Below are 18,734 nucleotides of genomic sequence, written 5' to 3'. Positions count from 1 at the left end.
ACACACACACCTGTCTACATGTACGAACACACCTGTCTACATGTACACACACCTGTCTACATGCACACACACACCCACACCTGTCTACATGTACACACACCCACACACCTGTCTACATGCACACACACCTGTTTACATGTACACACACACACACACATGTCTACATGTACACACACCTGTCTACATGCACACACACACCTGTCTACATGTACACACACCCACACCTGTCTACATGTACGCACACACAACTGTCTAGATGTACACACTATCACCTGTCTACATGCCCACACACATGTCTACATGTACACACACACATGTCTACATGTACACACACACCTGTCTACATGTACACACACACATGTCTACATGTACACACACCTGTCTACATGTACACACACAGACACACAGACACACAGACACACACACACACACACACACACACACACACACACACACACACACACACACACACACACACACACACACACACACACTTCTCACTGCTGTACCCCCGGTATTTGGTCCTCGCACTGCCACCTCTACTCATTCTATGAATTACACAATTGTATGTGTACTACCACTATTGAATACAACATTTTGTATGCATCAGTACATGGGGTTCAATATATTCATTGCAATGCTTCAAAGTAAACTGATTAATGTAGATCCCTGCCATGGTCCGTTAGTTGTGAGATCGATTAGCCCGACTATCACCCCTGGTCTGCGTCACTAAAGTGGTACAAGTCAGCGGTCGATGGCGCCGCAATACACTGCGTCCCTTAGGCGTGATAGAAACATATGGTCGTAGGTTCGAATCCCAGAATCGCCCTTACTGTGTTTCTTTGCTTACCAGTACAATACCCATGCTCGAGGGTGTCTCCCAATGATAAACGAGGACATGCCAAATTATAGGACCCTTGATGAAGTAATTGCGATATGTATCCCTATGAAGATGTGACATTTGGTAAAATTGTTATGGGGATGGATAATATATCTCCCGAGTTAATGTCAGTAATAGGCCCCTGTGGGATAGCCGTTGTATAAATTGCATGTGTAAGCCACACTAGGTATTCACGGTGAACAAGTCGCTTACAATGTGTGGACGAGTGGTCTTCCTTCTGTATTTGCCAGCAATATGTTTCTCATTTGGTGAGTGCTTTGTTGAGTAATTACTTATTCATGCATTCATATTGTCCTCAATCAATGTACTAAATGACCACAAACTCATGTCTATAGATGGTAGATGCGTATTATAGATCTTATGGTTGGGCGACCAGGGGCGCCATCAGTTTAATGCACACCTTTCAGACAGTCATATTCTCAATGAAAGATTCACAGAGCTGTGTATTTATTAAGATCAGTTATGTCGGAGAAAATGGCAAAATAATACATATGGTAGAAGTGTAGCACTTTAATAGCGCCCTTGAGAACAAAATATCTGAATCGGAGTCAATTTACGTTAAACTGAATTACTCATTCGCTGTCCCCAGCTGTGCTTTCCAATGATGGCATTGGGACTCAACGTCGGCAGAATCCGGGTGAGATTGATGAGAACTGGGTAAACACGACAATTGTTCCGGATCCTTGCGATGCGCAGCTACGACCCTGCCTGTATCTCTTCCAACCTCTGCAAGGCCTGGATGGTCCACAAGACCTCGTTGCTGATGGGGGCCTCAATATACCATGCGGGTAAGTAGGCACTTGGTTGAGTGGCTTTATAGTTATGAAGATAGCAGATGCTTTATCTCACTTTGTATTAACTCACTTTGTGAATGGTTACTGCCAGGGCAATTATTTTCATGTACCCCACCAACAGAAACTTCTTACATTAAATCGTAATCGTAACATCAGAAGCACTATGTACTACTACACAAAGGGTTTTAATCAGAATACAGTATTGAATAGTAACAGGAATTTAACGAGAGATGTCAACCACAACATACTTGAATAAAGTTTAATAAAATATGTTTAAACTAGATTTCTTATCCATGTGAATATAGTAATATGAATGTATTATCTCGAATCTGAAAGATTCGTTTAGCGAAAGTACGCAAGGGTGAGAAGTCTACATGCATTTACATCGTCTGCAGAAAATGGAATATTGGTAAATGCGTTACCTTTCAAGGTATTGTAGCTAATGAAATAGATTAAATGTGTTACCTTCTGTGCTACACTCTTCAGAAAACAGATACGCACAGGTAGATTTTTAGTAAATTTATTGTACCTAATAAAGTTGATATATTTAATCTGATATCATAGATAGAGCTCGATAGTCACATGTTGTTGTTTAAAGGCATTGGAAACTGTTCATTGTATGTCACATAAGGCCACAAGGTTGCGCTGAACTCAGTATCTCATGTAACCGCCCCAGGCAGCAATCACGGCTCTGCATCACCTCAGCACTGACTGGATAAGTGTAGGAATTCATGTCCTGCAGAATTCTGCGCCATTCTGCTTGTAACGCGCTGGCCAGTTATTAGAGTGTCTGTGGCGTGTTCTGACGTTGACGTACACGTCGATCGAGTTCATCCCAGAGGTGTTCGATTAGGTTGAGATCTGGATCTACAGTGGAATTAAACTGTGTGTATCGGTCACAAAGACGGCAAATGGTGCTGTGGTGGACGTTGAAGTGGCGTGCAACAGAAGACTGCGATTCCCCTCTTTTGATACATCCTATGGCGATGTTCCGATCGGCAGTGCTGAGTCTCGGCATTTTCGAACTTAAAACATGTTGATAATTGAAGGACAAATTATTGGCTCATGCCTGCCTTTTAGTAGCCATTACCACGAATGACATAACTTGCACGTGCATTTTGCTTTACTGTTTTCCTCAATGACATTTTTGAACAAGTGTGAAGACATTGCAAATCGACAATGGCTGTGTTTTGACGCACCGTTTGTCGAATTTCTGGCCACCAACATTTTCCAATATAACATATATCCAATGTATATACCGGATTTGTTATGCAGTCAGGTTCAATGAACTACATTCTACCTGTGCGTTTCATTTTTTGAAGAGTATATATGGGATAATGTAATACGGATCAATGCGTTATAATCTACTTTATATGAGGTAATGATGTAAAGGTAAATACGTTACCTACTATATTACACAGGGTAGTGATGTACAGGTAAAAGCGTTACCTTCTATAATACAAAGAGTAGTGATGTACAGGTAAATACGTTACCTACTATATTACACAGGGTAGTGATGTACAGGTCTATGCGTTACCTTCTATATTACAAAGGGTAGTGATGTACAGGTAAATACGTTACCTACTATATTACACAAGGTAGTGATGTACAGGTAAATGAGTTACCTTCTATATTACACAGGGTCGTGATGTTCAGGTAAATGCGTTATATTCTATATTCCACAGGGTAGTGATGTACAGGTATATGCGTTACCTTCTATAATACACAGGGTCGTGATTTAAGGTAAAAGCGTTACCTTCTATATCACACAGGGTAGTGATGTACAGGTATATGCGTTACCTTCTATAATACACAGGGTAGTGATGTACAGGTATATGCGTTACCATCTATAATACACAGGGTAGTGATGTACAGGTATATGCGTTACCTTCTATTTTACACAGGGTAGTGATGTACAGGTAAATGTGTTGCCTTAAATATTACACAGGGTAGTGATGTACAGGTAAATGCGTTACCTTCTATGATACACGGGGTAGTGACGTACAGGTAAAAGCGTTACCTTCTAAGTTACACTCGGTAGTGATGTACAGGTAAATGCGTTATATTCTATAAAACACAGGGTAGTGATGTATAGGTAAATGCGTTGCCTTAAATATTACACAATGTAGTGATGTAAAGGTAAAAGCGTTACCTTCTGTATTACACATGGTAGTGATGTACAGGTCTATGCGTTACCTTCTATATTACACGGGATAGTGATGTACAGGTAAATGCGTTACCATCTATAATACACAGGGTAGTGGTGTACAGGTAAATGCGTTGCCTTAAATATTACAAAGGGTAGTGATGTACAGGTAAATGCGTTACCTTCTATATTACACAGGGTAGTGACGTACAGGTAAAAGCGTTACCTTCTAAGTTACACAGGGTAGTGATGTACAGGTAAATGCGTTATATTCTATAAAACACGGGGTAGTGATGTACAGGTGAAAGCGTTACCTTCTATATTACACTCGGTAGTGATGTACAGGTATATGCGTTATATTCTATATTACACATAGTAGTGATGTACAGGTAAATGCGTTAACTTCTATAATACACAGGGTAGTGATGTACAGGTAAATGCGTTACCTTCTGAGTTACACTGGGTAGTGATTTTCAGGTAAAAGCGTTACCTTCTATATCTCACAGGGTAGTGATGTATAGGTAAATGCGTTGCCTTAAATATTACACAAGGTAGTGATGTACAGGTAAAAGCGTTACCTTCTGTATTACACATGGTAGTGATGTACAGGTATATGCGTTACCTTCTATATTACACGGGGTAGTGATGTACAGATAAATGCGTTACCATCTATAATACACAGGGTAGTGATGTACAGGTATATGCGTTACCATCTATAATACACAGGGTAGTGATGCACAGGTAAATGCGTTAACTTCTATTTTACACAGGGTAGCGATGTACAGGTAAATGCGTTAACTTCTATAATACACAGGGTAGTGATGTACAGGTAAATGCGCTGCCTTAAATATTACACAGGGTAGTGATGTACAGGTAAATGCGTTACCTTCTATAATACACAGGGTAGTGATGTACAGGTAAAAGCGTTACCTTCTATAGTACACAGGGTAGTGATGTACAGGTAAATGCGTTACCTTCTATATCACACAGGGTAGTGATGTACAGGTAAAAGCGTTACCTTCTATAATACACACTGCGTTATATAGTGGCATTTTATACGGGTAACTGCCTCACTCACTCGCTCATTTCAATGTTAATATTTGTGGAAGGTCACATATCCAGGAGGAGATCCGGCGCTGCCTCGACGCTAACAGTGGATGTAAGGACAACATGTTCTACATGTCAATACAAGCATCTCAGCAGTCGTGGAATTTCATTTGCCAACACAGCCAAGGTATTCTATTTTCTAAGCATGGCCTTAAATTGATTAAAATCATAAAGCTTGTATTAGTACCCATTGTAATTCACAAAAGAGATCCGTTGTTTAATACCATGAACTGGGCTTAGTCATGGCAGATTGTGTGATCGATGGTTATGTAGATAAATTTTACGTGAGTGTCATGGGCGGTTGTGTGCGCGATGGTTATTTAGACTCCCTTTACATGGGAGATTGTGTATTTGATCATGTAGATTCATATACCATCAGAAATGGGCTTCATACAGTATACCGATGTGGGGAATCGAACCCAGGCTTTCGGCCATGAAAGCTGTTAGTTATTTGCAATTTTAGAAGATTGATCTGTAAATTCACAAAGTCAATACCATTATAACTGTCATACAACTCAAGTTATCAATTTATGACATGCTCACGGGTACATTTGCTTTTGGGTTTCATTATGCATGCATCTCGACAGATGATATTCTCAGCAGGGGCGGTAGGGTAGGTCACACCGAAGACGTGAGTCCTTCCCCACGTGGGTGTAATGTGTGAATGCCCGTGAAGATCATGGGTAGAAACGGTCTTCAGAAACACATGCTTGCCGTGAAAGGCGACTATGCTTGTCGTAAGAGGCGACTGACGGGATCGGGTGGTCAGGCTCGCTGACTTGGTTGATGCATGTCATCGTATCTCAATTGCGTCGATCGATGCTCATGATATCAATTACTGAATTGTCTGGTCCAGACTCGATTATTCACAGACCGCCGTCATATAGCTGTAATATTGTTCAGTGCGGCGTTAAACAACTCGATCACTCGATGAGAACGCTTTAACCACTTGGCTATCCCACCTTCCTACAGCAATTTGAAAGAGAAAGAGGCCATGAAAGCTGTTGGTTATATGCACGTTTAGAAGATTCATCAATCTGTAAATTCACAAAGTCAATACCATTATATTCTCCCTACCTAGCTAGCACACAGGGACGTTTCACCAGCCATTGTAATTGCAACTAAGGAAGTAGTTCCGAGTTTGCAAAATATTTTAAAATCTAAACAAATGTAAATCATACTTTTGGTTATGATTATATATAAAATCAACTTCCAAAAAAAATATTTTTAAAGATACCAGACAGTGGTTAGAAGCGAAAGAACACACTTTGGTCAAGTAAGAAAAATGGCGCTTTGCGAAACGAACAGTCTCGACTGACGAGTTAAATGAGAAATTAACAGTTTATAATAACATTTTCAAGAGAAGAACAAACGACAAGAAGCGATATCACCTTGTCAATGTTGAACTAACGTAAAAAGTCAACAGTTTGTGTACAGGCCAGACACTTACAATTTGTTGGGAGGTAGCTCTTTCGTCAAAGTCTTATGTTCACTGCAGTGAAATATCAAGTGTTATGTTCACTACAGTGATATATCAACTGTTATGTTCACTACAGTGATATATCAACTGTTATGTTCACTACAGTGATATATCAACTGTTATGTTCACTACAGTGATATATCAACTGTTATGTTCACTGAAATGAAAGTATCACTTTTCTCAACTTCAGAAGATTGTTCTTTCACACTGAAGTATATAATAAATTGTTATATGTACTATACTGATTATGTTGAAGGAATATATGAATATGATTAACGCTCGCAAACGTTTCGTGGGTAATTTTGTGCCACCAGGATCTCCATCTATGTTCCAGGATTTATAGCAGGGGAAGCCTGCTGGGCCTCTTCGGATTTCAGCACCAAGATCGGTGGATGTGTCGATTTTAGCCAACAAGAAGTGTGGTAAATAGTTTATATCATAGTATTATGTTCTGACACTATTTACCTGCATATATTGACACGTCCTACACATGATGATATCGAGTTTATTTTGGTTTCAACGGTAGCATGTCAGGAGACAATTCTGATTCTACTCTATACTAAAGCCCGCAGAAGTGATCCCTCCCCTGACCTGAAGACGTGAAACGATAGTCTGTGTTGTTACACTACCTGGCGCTCTGCGTTAAGTGGTAAAATAAAGACTGATCGGCTCGAAGTCGTATAATTGTTTCAGGGGGTGGGGGTGGGGGTGGGGTGGCATTCAGATTACATTGCAGCATGGTATCTCAGTGGGATGGCACTATAAAAGGGGCCCCAGTTCGGTAAAGTACAATAAACGGAACGGAACTAATAAAATGCATCTAAAAACACTATAATCTACCAAATCAAAATCACATAAACAAACAAACATCCACCATACCCAGCTCATTAGTTCTACTCCCCAACCCCATCGGCATCTATTCCAAATCTCAAAATTCTCAAATTCTATATAAGCAACCCCTAAAGCCCCCTCTTGGGTTGCACACACCACTTTCCCTCTTTCGGAAACACATTTAATGGCCTGGCCGGGCCCGTGTGCGAAATACGCATCAGTCGGAAAGCGCACGTTAAATCTCCAAAGTAAGTAAGTAAGTAAGGTACAGTACAAGCAGACCATACACACGTCGCTATTGAAATGAAATAATCTCACCTCACTTCACCTTGTCTGCATGTCAACGACACGATCATATTCGCAGATAATGTTTCTGTCATATAATAAAGGCCAAAATGGTTTATATGTCACATCTCCTTCAGAGGAAGTATTCTATCTTGCGATAGAGCTGGTTGTTGTGTGGCTCTCAGCGTAATCCTGGAGCTACAGGCACTACATGAAATTGTGTCTAGATCTACATCCTTCCAGTTTCATAGTGACTTTCAGTTTGGTCCTCACTGTAAGAAGGTTCATACTCCAATGAACTCACACAAAGTGATAGGCAATTCATAAATAATGATATGTTCAATTATAGGTTACAAAACATAAAGTCCCGGTTAATCCAATATTCAAGTATGTGTGGCAATACACTTTGTGGAGACAGTACGGTAGAAATCAACGAAGAGAACTCATTTCAAGTTTTTGGGACAACAGAAAGCTTGGAATTTATCGCATTTGTATATACGGTTGTGTCGTCATATCTTTTGCGTCACAATTAGCGATAACGCAAAAGATATGACGTCACAATGGCATTGCTTAAGTTTCGAAAGAAGTGCTCACTACATGCATTCAGTGCCTGTCATGTGTTCAAGTGAAGCAGACCTGTGAAGATCCGGGGTAGAATAAATCTTCAGCAACCCATGCTTGTCGTAAAAGGCGACTAACGGGATCGGGTGGTCAGGCTCGCTGACTTGGTTGATGCATGTCATCGATCCAAATTGCGTGGACCGATGCTCATGATGTCAATCACTGGATTGTCTGGTCCAGACTCGATTATTTACAGACCGCCGTCATATAGCTGGAATATTGCTGAGTGCGGCGTTAAACAACAAACAAACAACAATCAATCAAGGGAAGTATTACGGTGTAAAAATACTTCTTGAGCATATTCGGCGCAACAGTTTGTTCAAAGGCTGTTGGCGGTGATTCGGCTTCACTCAATATTTTTGCTAATACCAAAGAGTTCGCGTTTAAATTGATCATGGTAGAATGAATGTAACCTTCCAATGTGTTCAGTTAAGTCCTAGGTTACATGTACATTTACCGCGCTAAATTAAACATTTGAAATCTCAAGCTGCGCGTTCGGTTCCAAATTCAATACAAATGAAAGCTACAGGTACTCTTGCTCTACACTGGAAACACATTATGTTTATCTCCTATTGTTTTGCAATAAGCCTTTAACAGTTTAGGATTACAACAACATAGATTTGGCCACAGTCATATCTGACGAAAAAGTAACGTTGAGCCAACCTGTTCCCCAAAGTGGAATACATGTATTTACCAAAAACATCAACTTGAATCAACGACTATGTTGAAAAAAGAATAGCTTCAGTAACCCTTAATCAGTTCCAAACTTCAAATTGTCAAAAAAAACCCGTCGATTTCGTTACGCGATTTTGATTGGACTATGTGTGGACTCGTAACTCCATATTTCCAGCCTAGTTTGGCAAGGGTGAAAACTGGATTTTTATAGACAGATAACTCCCTTGCCTCGGGAAGATGGGACCCCTGTGACTAATGCTGTGATTACTTACATGAGAACTTATCACAAGTTTTTCCCCACATGTTGAATTCGAATTTCAAGTTGGATATTTAAGGTTTAGAGATCATTGTTGTCTCAATTTGCTGGTAATGAATAACTCTTGTCACTTTTTTAACGGTATTGTACATTTAATGATAATATACGTTTTCATCTTCTAAAAGAGTCATAACTTAGGCTTTTTGTAACTTGAGTAGTTCAGATAAAATAAACTGTTTTATAAATGAAGATTCATAACAAGCTACTCTTGATAACATTATTTGTTGTATGTTTTAAAAAAGACAGAAATATTCCCCATCATCTCTAAATATGCTCGTTACTGTGTAAACGTTTCATACAGGTTTATGGAGTTTATAATATTGTTGTGTATCATAAGGCTAGTACGCCTGGATGTGCAGGCGTTTATGGCAGAAATTATGTACTCATGTTGGAATATATGCTTGAACATGTGACACATAAATAAACATTTCTCTTTCTCCTCTTCTCTCTTTCTCTCTCACCCCTCTCTCTTTCTCACCCTTCTCTCTTTCTCTCTCTCACTCTCTGCCTCCCTGTTACTCTATCTCCACTCTCTCTTTTTCTCTCTCACTCTCTCCCTCCCTCTTACTCTATCTCCCCCCTCTCTCCCTCTCTCTCTCCCTCCCTCTTACTCTATCTCCCCTCACTCTCTCTCCCTCCCCCTTACTCTCTCTCCCTCTCTCTCTCCCTCCCTCTTACTCTATCTCCCCCTCTCTCTCTCCCTCCCTCTTACTCTCTCTCCCCTCTCTCTCCCTCTCTCTCTCCCTCCCTCTTACTCTATCCCCCCTCTCTCTCTCTCACTCTCTCTTCCCATCTCTCTTTCTCTCTCTCCCTCTCTCTCTGTACACATTAATTACTGTAAAACCATGTAATCTGGACATTTGCTAACAACCATGCCTCTTTATCAGTATACCTACCTGCATCAGAGGCGTTGTGGCGAAGATACCTGCTTGCACTGCAGATGACGCCTCCCTGCTTGGTAACCTGGCGACAGTGACGGATGCCATGTCGCCAAACTCGTCATGCTAGAACAGTACACTCATCCATATGTACAAGGGACCGGCCGTCTTCAGATGTTACCTACAGTAACAAGGGACCGACCGTTTTATCTTCAGATGCGCGTCGGATCCTTGTCACGTTAATTGCAAACATCATTTTAATTCTGCTTAATAAAGGAATTATCACATTCGTGTGGGTGTCACATCTATTTTCCTTAGGTCAGAATTGTTACTGTGAACAGTATATCAGTAATATCACGGTGTGTCAGCTTGAGGAAAACCTCTTATGAAGGACTGTGTGATACTGACAAACCAAGGTTCATAATCGGGGCGAATCCTGGAACGGTAATTTTTTTAAATTGTTTTCAATCTGAATGCTTACTTTCACTAGCGTTTTTCGTGGGACATGACGAATGACGGGAGATACGTACCGGCTGTATTACAAAGGTATTACTGTTTGGTTCTTGTCACTTGCGTCCACATGTAAGTTCGTGAACCCACAGACGTATGCACAGCCCATTCATCTGCCCAATTACATAGCGTATAACCCAAGTAATTCCTGGTAGATAATGTTCCTCCTGTCAGTGATGCTAATGAGTGTCTACCTCCCACGGCAGACCACACAGGAAGGCTCATCTAACATTTCCTAGTGAGTGAATGAGTATGGTTTTAGGCCGCTTTTAGCAATATTCCAGCAATATCACGGCGGGGGACACCAGAAATGGGCTTCACACATTGTACCCATGTCGGGAATCGAACCCGGGTCTTCGGCGCGACGAGCGAACACTTTAACCACTGGGCTACCCGACCGCCCCTCTAACATTTCCTAACACCGGCAAGATGGCGGCTATTGCTAACGTTTCTGTTACATTTCTCGCACTGGGTAAGGTCAACTGTGACGTTCGGTTTTAAGTCTTCTCTAGTAAATGGTATGTTAAGAAGTTGAGGTGTTAAACCTTGGGAAGGTGGCTATTAATGTATGAGTGTAGCTGGTAGCTAGATAGATTGTTTTCATGGAGAATGTTGGCCTCCGGTCAATGTTTATACACGTGGTCAGTCAGCAATTTGCATAATAAATACACATAGCCAGGTGTCGAATTTCATTCGTATCCGTTGATGCCAAAAGCATATTGTATTTGTTATGTGTAGGGTATGACATAAATTTAGTTGGTATGTACTTCTCACGTTTTTAACACCGGACACAAACCATCAAAAATGATATTCATCTTCGACGTAACCTTCATTACAAAGAGTGCACAGCCTTTTATTGAAATACCTGCCAGTTCCTATTTTGAGACCATGGGAACTGCAACGAAAGTTTGCCATGTGTACACAGAATTTTGCAATTGTAACATGTTTAAGGTATAATTCCGTATCATTTCCAGTAACTGTTTTAGAATTGCTGAAAATAAAGGCGTCCCAATACTGTTCAAACCAACATCTTAATCCTGCCATTAGTTCCTTGATAAAGGGGTCTTTACTACTTACTATTTGTGATTCCAATCGGAACAACACACAGGAAATGTCACCGAGTCTGGCCGATCAATTTCGACGCCTAACGATCGGCACGTGTTGCTTGGATTCAGTTCCAGGCCATATTCCTCACTAAGCCTGTATCAAGAAGCTAATAGGGTCCATATGACGTCAACAAATATATATTTAACGCGGGTAATAAATAAAATACCACACTCATTCTCGTCAGATACCATCTTTACGAAACTCGTGATCTTTCTGTGGTATCTGACGAGAATAAGTGTAGTATTCTCTATTTACGTCAATAATGGTCTTTTCATGACATCAATACTTCTGTGAGTCGCGTGAAATCCTTATCCTCTGTATGCAGGTATATTAACTTGCATATTTTACCCTTTGGGCAATAAGCAACGATATTAGCTTCATCAGCTCCAGATCGTTAATATGAAAGGTCAAAACAGTATCGAACTACATGCTTGCCCGAAACAATGTACATACAGAATGATTTATATGTAAAAATCAAGAGCCGAAATGGGTTCCAATGTTGTAACCATGGTTCAATAAGCATACTACTATGACAAATTATGCGAAATGTCCTTGAAAAGTTTTTTTTGTTAAACTAAGCAATTTTGAAGAAGTATCCATGACATGAGAGATCATTTGAGTAACATAAGCTGAAGTTTTTTCCATACAACATGTACTTTTCATTTAATGCGTGCAATATCTCACTCAATGTGTGTGTGTGTGTGTGTGTGTGTGTGTGTGTGTGTGTGTGTGTGCGTCTGTGTGTGTGTAGTGCTAGCTCACTGAGATACCATGCCGCAGTTTAAAATGAATACCCCACTCAGACACTGTATACTGTTTCAAATCCTTAATGCCAAGCGCCATGAAGGATAACAGCAAATACGATCTTAAAACGTCTTTCGGTATGACGCGGCTGGTGATTGCACCCCAGACCTTTCGCTTTCCCAGACCAGAGGGGCAGTCGGGTAGGCTTGTGGTTAAAGCTTTCGCTCGTCACGCCGGAGACCCGTGTTCGATTCCTGACATGGGTACAATGTGTGAAGCCAATTTCTGGTGTCCCCCGCCGTGATATTGCTGGAATATTGCTAAAAGCGTCGTAAAATCTCACCCACCCACTCACTCACTCGGTCTCAGAATTTACATCAAACTTTTGTCTATGAAATTATTTATATTAAATAATTTGATTTAATAATTCAATATAATTTATTTATATTAAATAAGTAACTAAATAAACCAAAGAATTATTGTTTTCTGTAACTAACACACAACTTTCCTGTGCTGTATGAGATAACACACTACCGTCACGTGGATATTACGAGGGTTGATTGATCAGTTCTAAGCCTCAAACAGCCATAATTGTGTAATAGTGGAATCTTTTCTTGTGGACATTCCGTGATGTTTCAGATGTACATCCACAAAACCTCAGTTTTGAGCAAATTGTTTCATCCATAGTCAGAAATCGTTACAAGGACCTTTCTTGAGGCTTAGAACTTATTAATCAACCCTCGCACACTCTAAAAATAACCTTGCACCTTCAACATGACATAATACAAATTGTCAATGCAAAAGAAAAACAAGCCTGCCGAAACAGATTCCACTTGGCGTAAAGGGCAAATAGCTGTAGAAATTATATAAATGGACCACTGAAAAGGGGAAAGCATGCCCTGCTCTATCGGTAGCACCCGTATTCCTACATTTTGCATAAAAGTTAAGGATTTTGTTGCCTGACGTAGCCCATCAGTATCCCTGCCATGTAAACAAACCAGACAATCAAGTGATCGATGAACCAGAAAATCCAGTAATACTGGAGTACCATTACTGATTTTGTTGAAACAAATAAAAAAAGATTTATGTCTGCAGTGTAGCTCTTCCAGATTGAAGAGTGAATACAAACTATATTTTATTTCACCCTCTGGAGAAACTACTGGTATGCGAATATCCGGGTTGGAATATGTCTTCAGCAACTCATGCTTACCGTAAAAGGCGACTATGCTTGCCGTAAAAGGCGACTAACGGGATTGGGTGGTCAGGCTCGCTGACTTGTTTGATGCATGTCATCGATCCCAATTGCGAGGATCGATGCTCATGATTTCAGTCACTGGATTGTCTGGTCTAAACTCGATTATTTACAGACCGCCGTCTTTCAGCTAGAATATTGCTTGGTGCGGCGTTAAACAACAAGCAAAGAGAAACACAGAGAGATCTAGAGGGGGGTGTATTTCAATACACATGTGTATGAACTGGTCCGTATTGATTATAAATAACCTGTCATTCTAACGGGGCTATTTCGTTAATGTCTGGGACGACATCCCGCGTTTAGGTTAATGGCAATGTTAACACGACTAATGTGTCTTTTTCCAATAAAGCGTGGAAGCTGTTGGCATGGCTTTCTGTCCTGACTCGTTACAGCTCCTGCGTCTACCGACGACCTGAACAGTGATTGACGCTGACAAGGGAAAACATCAATGGGTGGATGAAGGCTGTTTAACGCCAATCATCATTATTCCAGTTACATTAACGGCGGCCTAGGTACCAATAGTCGACCGCCTCGGTGGTCTAGTGTTAGAGCGTCCGCCCGGAGGCTCGATCCCCGGGGTTCGATCCCCGGGGTTCGATCCCCGGGTGCGTCATACCAAAATACGCTAAAAGATGGAACTTGTTGTTACACTGTCTGGCGCTCGGTATTAAGGGGCTTAAACAAATACTGGTCGGCTCGGATACAGTATACTGTGTCTGAGTGGGGTATTCATGTTAAACTGCAGCATGGTTTCTCAGTGAGCTAGCACTATACACTATACATCGGCATCAGTCCGGACTAGTACAAGCAGCCAGACACACACGTGCATGCACGTCGCTATGTCATAGCAATAATATTGGACGAGACGTTGAACCACATTTTACCTCACCTCCTGGGTCAGCCATCAAACGTATGTGAATTACACTAAATGTGACTGATCTGATCAATCAGAAAGAGTCGAATGAAACATGTCAAATGGAACACCTTGAGATATTTCAGTTTTGCACTGTGTGTTACCAGCCTAAAATCATCACCTTCTTGGAAACGTAATCAGAAATGCCTTATCGAAAATATAACTATTCTAAAAGTGACGCACAGTAAGATACGTTTCAAGCGCACGGGAGGTACCCCTTACGTGAACACGTCACACGGGACATTGATGTTCGAAATTCACATTTGTGTGTTGATGTTACCATCTGTCTGTTCAAAATGGCAGCCTCCAGGGAATCGGAAAATATGATTTTTGCCCATTTAATAGATCTTATTCTTGTATACATACAAATGTGCAAATTTTCTTCATCTTGATTTATTGTTATTGTGTTTTATACACTTAATGTAAATTTCAGTGGAGTATCCTTTGAAAATGACATGGGGCTGTTATTAGAGCTTTAAAATTAAATACCATGTTTTCTAAGGCTTTTTAAACATGTATCTTTCTCTTTCGTTAGTTCATGAGTATTGTTTAACACAGTCAGCAATGTCACAGCTTTATCTGAGTGGCCTGTGAATGAATGAGTCTTAACCAGGCAAACCAGTCACAGAAGGCATGCGCGAACCACGTCATCGGTGCGCGACAACACACAATGAAACAAATCACTGAGCATTATCTGATCAAACTTAGTACCCATTTTCGTCGCCGCTTAGAACTGGTTCTAACCTCGGGTCCACGGCTCATTCCAGGTGACATTCTGAACGCCGGATGTCGGAATGATTGCATATAATTTGACATTTCATTTGCTCTATTAGGACATTGGGATATTCTGTGACATCTAGCACATCGACTGGAGTCAGGATGAAGTTTGTGATATGCGTTGCGGTTTTGGCTCTCCTCTCATCTGGTAGGTAAAAAAGGTTGTTGTTTATCTCCATGTAAAATACGAATAAAAAGCACAGCACAGTTCTAACTCTCAGGCACAATATAGTTAAAATTAAATAAGCGGAGAAAGAGTGAACATAGTTTTAATTGGCTAGCGCTTTCAACTCGTAACGGTATCATCAGGCCCTAACTGAATAACGGACACGAAGCTGTAACATGTGATGAATAGGTGTAAAACTGTGTTCAATCTTACTCTGATTAAGCGCAATTGGTGCTCTTTGTGATGTCCACTTCTTCCTATATGTCCTATTTCCAAACGTCCAGCACTTCAAATTTTGTGTTCTAAGTATACTTCATGTCACCTTCCCGAGGTAAGAGAGTTAACTGACTTTAAAAGTCCAGTTTCCACCCTTGCCGAACTAGGCTGGAATTACTGGGCTCGATCGTCGATCGTAGCGCCATCAGTGGCTATTACCAGCTATGTTCCTTCTGAGCCTCTCCTATGGACCAATCAGATTCAACCTCTCGTATAACTTGCTTTTGCTTCACACAAAATGGTGGCGCCCAGTCAGGACGATCTGGTCGATAATCAAGATCTATATTACATCGCGAAATGCATCAAATCACGTGAGCACCTTGATTAAAAACATGAAAAGATTTCGAAAATATCTGCTGACAACGAGTTGGCGGTGCACATGCTTTGCAAATCCTGCAATCGACCAAAATCTGCACGACGGTTTATGAACCGGATTTCGATTTCGGCGCGCGATTTTGATTGGACTATGCATAGACTCGTTAGTCCAGCCAAAATGTAACTCCATAATACCAGCCTAGTTCGGCAAGGGTGGAAACTGGACTTTTATAGTCAGTTAACTCCCTTGCCTCGGGAAGATGACTTCATGTGCTCTCCTCCTTGACAAGTTGTCCTGAACTCTTTGAAGACATGGTATCCGGTCTTGAGTGGCTTAGAAGGAGAGAAAGTGAACCAGTATCAAATCTGTTACTTTCCGCTGCATGCAGTTATGTATTCGAGCCTGTCATGCACATCCTCGGAACACCAGCGTTCGAGGATCTTATCGAAGATGGCCACCTGAGCCTAGACTGCAGGTAAGAATTATAATTCGTAAATTAAAAACATTAATGTCTCATGATTATTGAAATCTATTTTAATGCTAAATCTACCAACAGCGTTTTATTAATTTGATTATCTCACCTTCAGAAAGTAACTTAAGGTGAACAATTGACTTGTTTGTGCGTGTGTTTGTGACTGATGACACCGGTGGGGAAGAATACGCTCACGTTTGAGCGAACATATGGTATCTTCACTATTTGATGGTGATTTAGACATAGTGGGAATTGTACGTTGGCATTCAGAAGAGACTTCATATGATTATTGAAAACTCATTTTAAAAGTTAAATCTACCAACAGCTTTTTATTAATTTGATTATCTCACATTAAGAAAGTAACTTAACATCTGAACAGTTAGCCAATACACTTATGCTAAATACCGTCCTCTTTTCAGCCCACAGTCCTTGGCAAAAGTAGATGAGTGTCAACGCTCTCCATCTTTACGTGATTCATCATACCTACAATTAAAACTGCCCGCCGCCATGAACATCTTCTGTAGCCACAAAACAGGTACACGCATTTTTAACTTTATATGATAAATTTCATCTGAATTGTTATTCACATTCAGTGGCAATAAGAAACACTGGATAGACAAATAATTACAAGTTATTCACAAGATCCATCTTTAGATATCATAAATGCCTGACTGTATTTAATACTATGTGCAGAACAACGGCACACATATTTGAGACATTGCTTCCATTGAGTTGTAATGCATTCAGAACAAAGGAATGAAGTAGGGGACAGTGGTTTTCAAGTCTGAATTACGATGCTTAACAAATGAAAGTATATTAATAGATATTATTATGCCGATCAGTTAAATTCAGTATAGGAAACCTGTAAAAACATTCTTGAGACAAGGAAAACACTACCCAAGATTACTACGATTTATTATGTCAATGTGATTTTACGCCACATTATCATAATAAAACATCAGATAGTATGTTTAGTTTAAATATTTCTTTAACAGACATCGAGAAAGACGCGTCATGTTGGATTGGTAGAGACATGCTGACGGCTGCTATGTCATGTCGCAATAGTGACAGGTAGGAAAACTGTACGATGTATACCTACATCGACAATGTCTTATAATAACTTAAGACACGGGTAGGGGAAATGTAAAAGTGTACATATGGATGCCTAAAGATTATCGACCTTCATCCACTCAGTTCAAAGAAAAGACAAGATGGCTACTCTTACTGACCAAGCTTGCCAGTCCACCAATACAATTAGTGAGTTAGTGAGTTGGGTTTAACGCCGCTTTTAACAGTATTCCAGTTATATCGCGGCGTGTCAGCTTAATGTGGGAGGAAAGCCCGAAGTGATGCAGGCCAATACAATTACATGACACGTTTAAACCTACATGTATGGCTTGTAACATGGTTATAAGACTTTCAAACACAAATCGAACGGAAACATTAACACAGATGGCTTCTTTTAGCGACCAGGTAGGCATGGTATTTTTTCTGAATACGTATGTATGTATATTCTGCCTTCAGGAATGTCTTTGCCGAGTGTGCTGAAAGACGGGTGGGCAACCTCACCGGATGCACTAATACTACAGGCGCCATCATAGGACGGATGATTTTAGAACTAGCTGATTAGATGTACATAAAATTATTAAATTTGTTTGCACAAATGTCATCGTCTTGTCTATGCTTAAATGATACACACATTTAAAATTCAGTTTTATCCTTGTTATCATGTTGACGTATATGACCACACATCCCTTTATAATATAGCCGCCATTTGTGTTTTCAAATATCAGTTTTGATGCGTACAACTTGTCGCATGAAAAAAGATCATGTCCCATTTCATACAAATCACGTCCAACAAGTTGCATACGTCAAAAGTTGGTCCGACTGGCGTGTTCAATCGATCCAATGTGTTAAATGCAACAAATTGTATACAACTAGTTGTATCGTGTGAATGCTCCTTAACACTGTTATGAGTTATGAGGCAAATGGAATACCGTTTTAATGGGAACTATATCTTCCTTTACATAAATGTATACATTTGGGAAAAGCTAAGGACTCCCAGACATGTTTAATGACTAATAAAACAAGTGCTGGGATGAAATTACTGAAACAATTAGCTCGAATAAACGAATATGCTCAGCAAGAACAACCCTCTGACAAGTTT

General features: G+C 40.4%; 2 protein-coding genes across 5 annotated transcripts; both read left to right on the top strand.

Annotated features, from left to right (window-relative positions):
* The first annotated feature begins 1,003 nt into the window (after nt 1-1,003).
* LOC139452813 (uncharacterized) lies at nt 1,004-10,325 on the top strand. 2 transcript variants are annotated; one of them, XM_071234437.1, is made up of 5 exons: nt 1,004-1,149; nt 1,491-1,689; nt 4,951-5,075; nt 6,763-6,816; nt 10,044-10,325. In XM_071234437.1, the coding sequence occupies exons 1-5, from the start codon at nt 1,095-1,097 to the stop codon at nt 10,130-10,132; spliced, it is 522 nt and encodes a 173-aa protein (XP_071090538.1). In that variant the 5' UTR covers nt 1,004-1,094; the 3' UTR covers nt 10,133-10,325. The 2 variants fall into 2 exon arrangements, with proteins under 2 accessions (XP_071090538.1, XP_071090537.1); XM_071234436.1 differs by having other exon boundaries at nt 1,006-1,149; nt 6,763-6,850.
* A 5,092-nt stretch (nt 10,326-15,417) lies between these two features.
* On the top strand, nt 15,418-18,197 carry LOC139453237 (uncharacterized). Of its 3 annotated transcripts, none has more exons than XM_071234862.1 (5): nt 15,418-15,485; nt 16,405-16,570; nt 16,987-17,102; nt 17,563-17,638; nt 18,092-18,197. In XM_071234862.1, the coding sequence occupies exons 1-5, from the start codon at nt 15,440-15,442 to the stop codon at nt 18,195-18,197; spliced, it is 510 nt and encodes a 169-aa protein (XP_071090963.1). In that variant the 5' UTR covers nt 15,418-15,439. The 3 variants fall into 3 exon arrangements, with proteins under 3 accessions (XP_071090963.1, XP_071090964.1, XP_071090962.1); XM_071234863.1 differs by having other exon boundaries at nt 15,446-15,485; nt 16,484-16,570; XM_071234861.1 differs by having other exon boundaries at nt 15,447-15,485; nt 16,385-16,570.
* Nucleotides 18,198-18,734: the final 537 nt, after the last annotated feature.

The sequence above is a fragment of the Haliotis cracherodii genome, unplaced genomic scaffold, assembly GCF_022045235.1.
Source record: "Haliotis cracherodii isolate W230 unplaced genomic scaffold, xgHalCrac1.p SCAF_9, whole genome shotgun sequence".
Taxonomy (NCBI): Eukaryota; Metazoa; Mollusca; class Gastropoda; order Lepetellida; family Haliotidae; genus Haliotis; species Haliotis cracherodii.
The sequence above is the reverse complement of the archived record's forward strand: the minus strand, read 5'-3'. Positions and strand labels throughout refer to the sequence as shown.

What these genes read in the sequence shown, in the direction of transcription:
- LOC139452813 (XM_071234436.1), top strand. Translation starts at nt 1,095, where the DNA reads ATGTGTGGACGAGTGGTCTTCCTTCTGTATTTGCCAGCAATATGTTTC. An exon ending in GGCCTCAATATACCATGCGG is followed by an intron (nt 1,690 to 4,950) that starts GTAAGTAGGCAC and finishes TATTTGTGGAAG; the next exon opens with GTCACATATCCAGGAGGAGA. An exon ending in TTTAGCCAACAAGAAGTGTG is followed by an intron (nt 6,851 to 10,043) that starts GTAAATAGTTTA and finishes CCTCTTTATCAG; the next exon opens with TATACCTACCTGCATCAGAG.
- LOC139453237 (XM_071234861.1), top strand. Translation starts at nt 15,454, where the DNA reads ATGCGTTGCGGTTTTGGCTCTCCTCTCATCTG. An exon ending in CACCTGAGCCTAGACTGCAG is followed by an intron (nt 16,571 to 16,986) that starts GTAAGAATTATA and finishes TCCTCTTTTCAG; the next exon opens with CCCACAGTCCTTGGCAAAAG. An exon ending in TCATGTCGCAATAGTGACAG is followed by an intron (nt 17,639 to 18,091) that starts GTAGGAAAACTG and finishes TTCTGCCTTCAG; the next exon opens with GAATGTCTTTGCCGAGTGTG.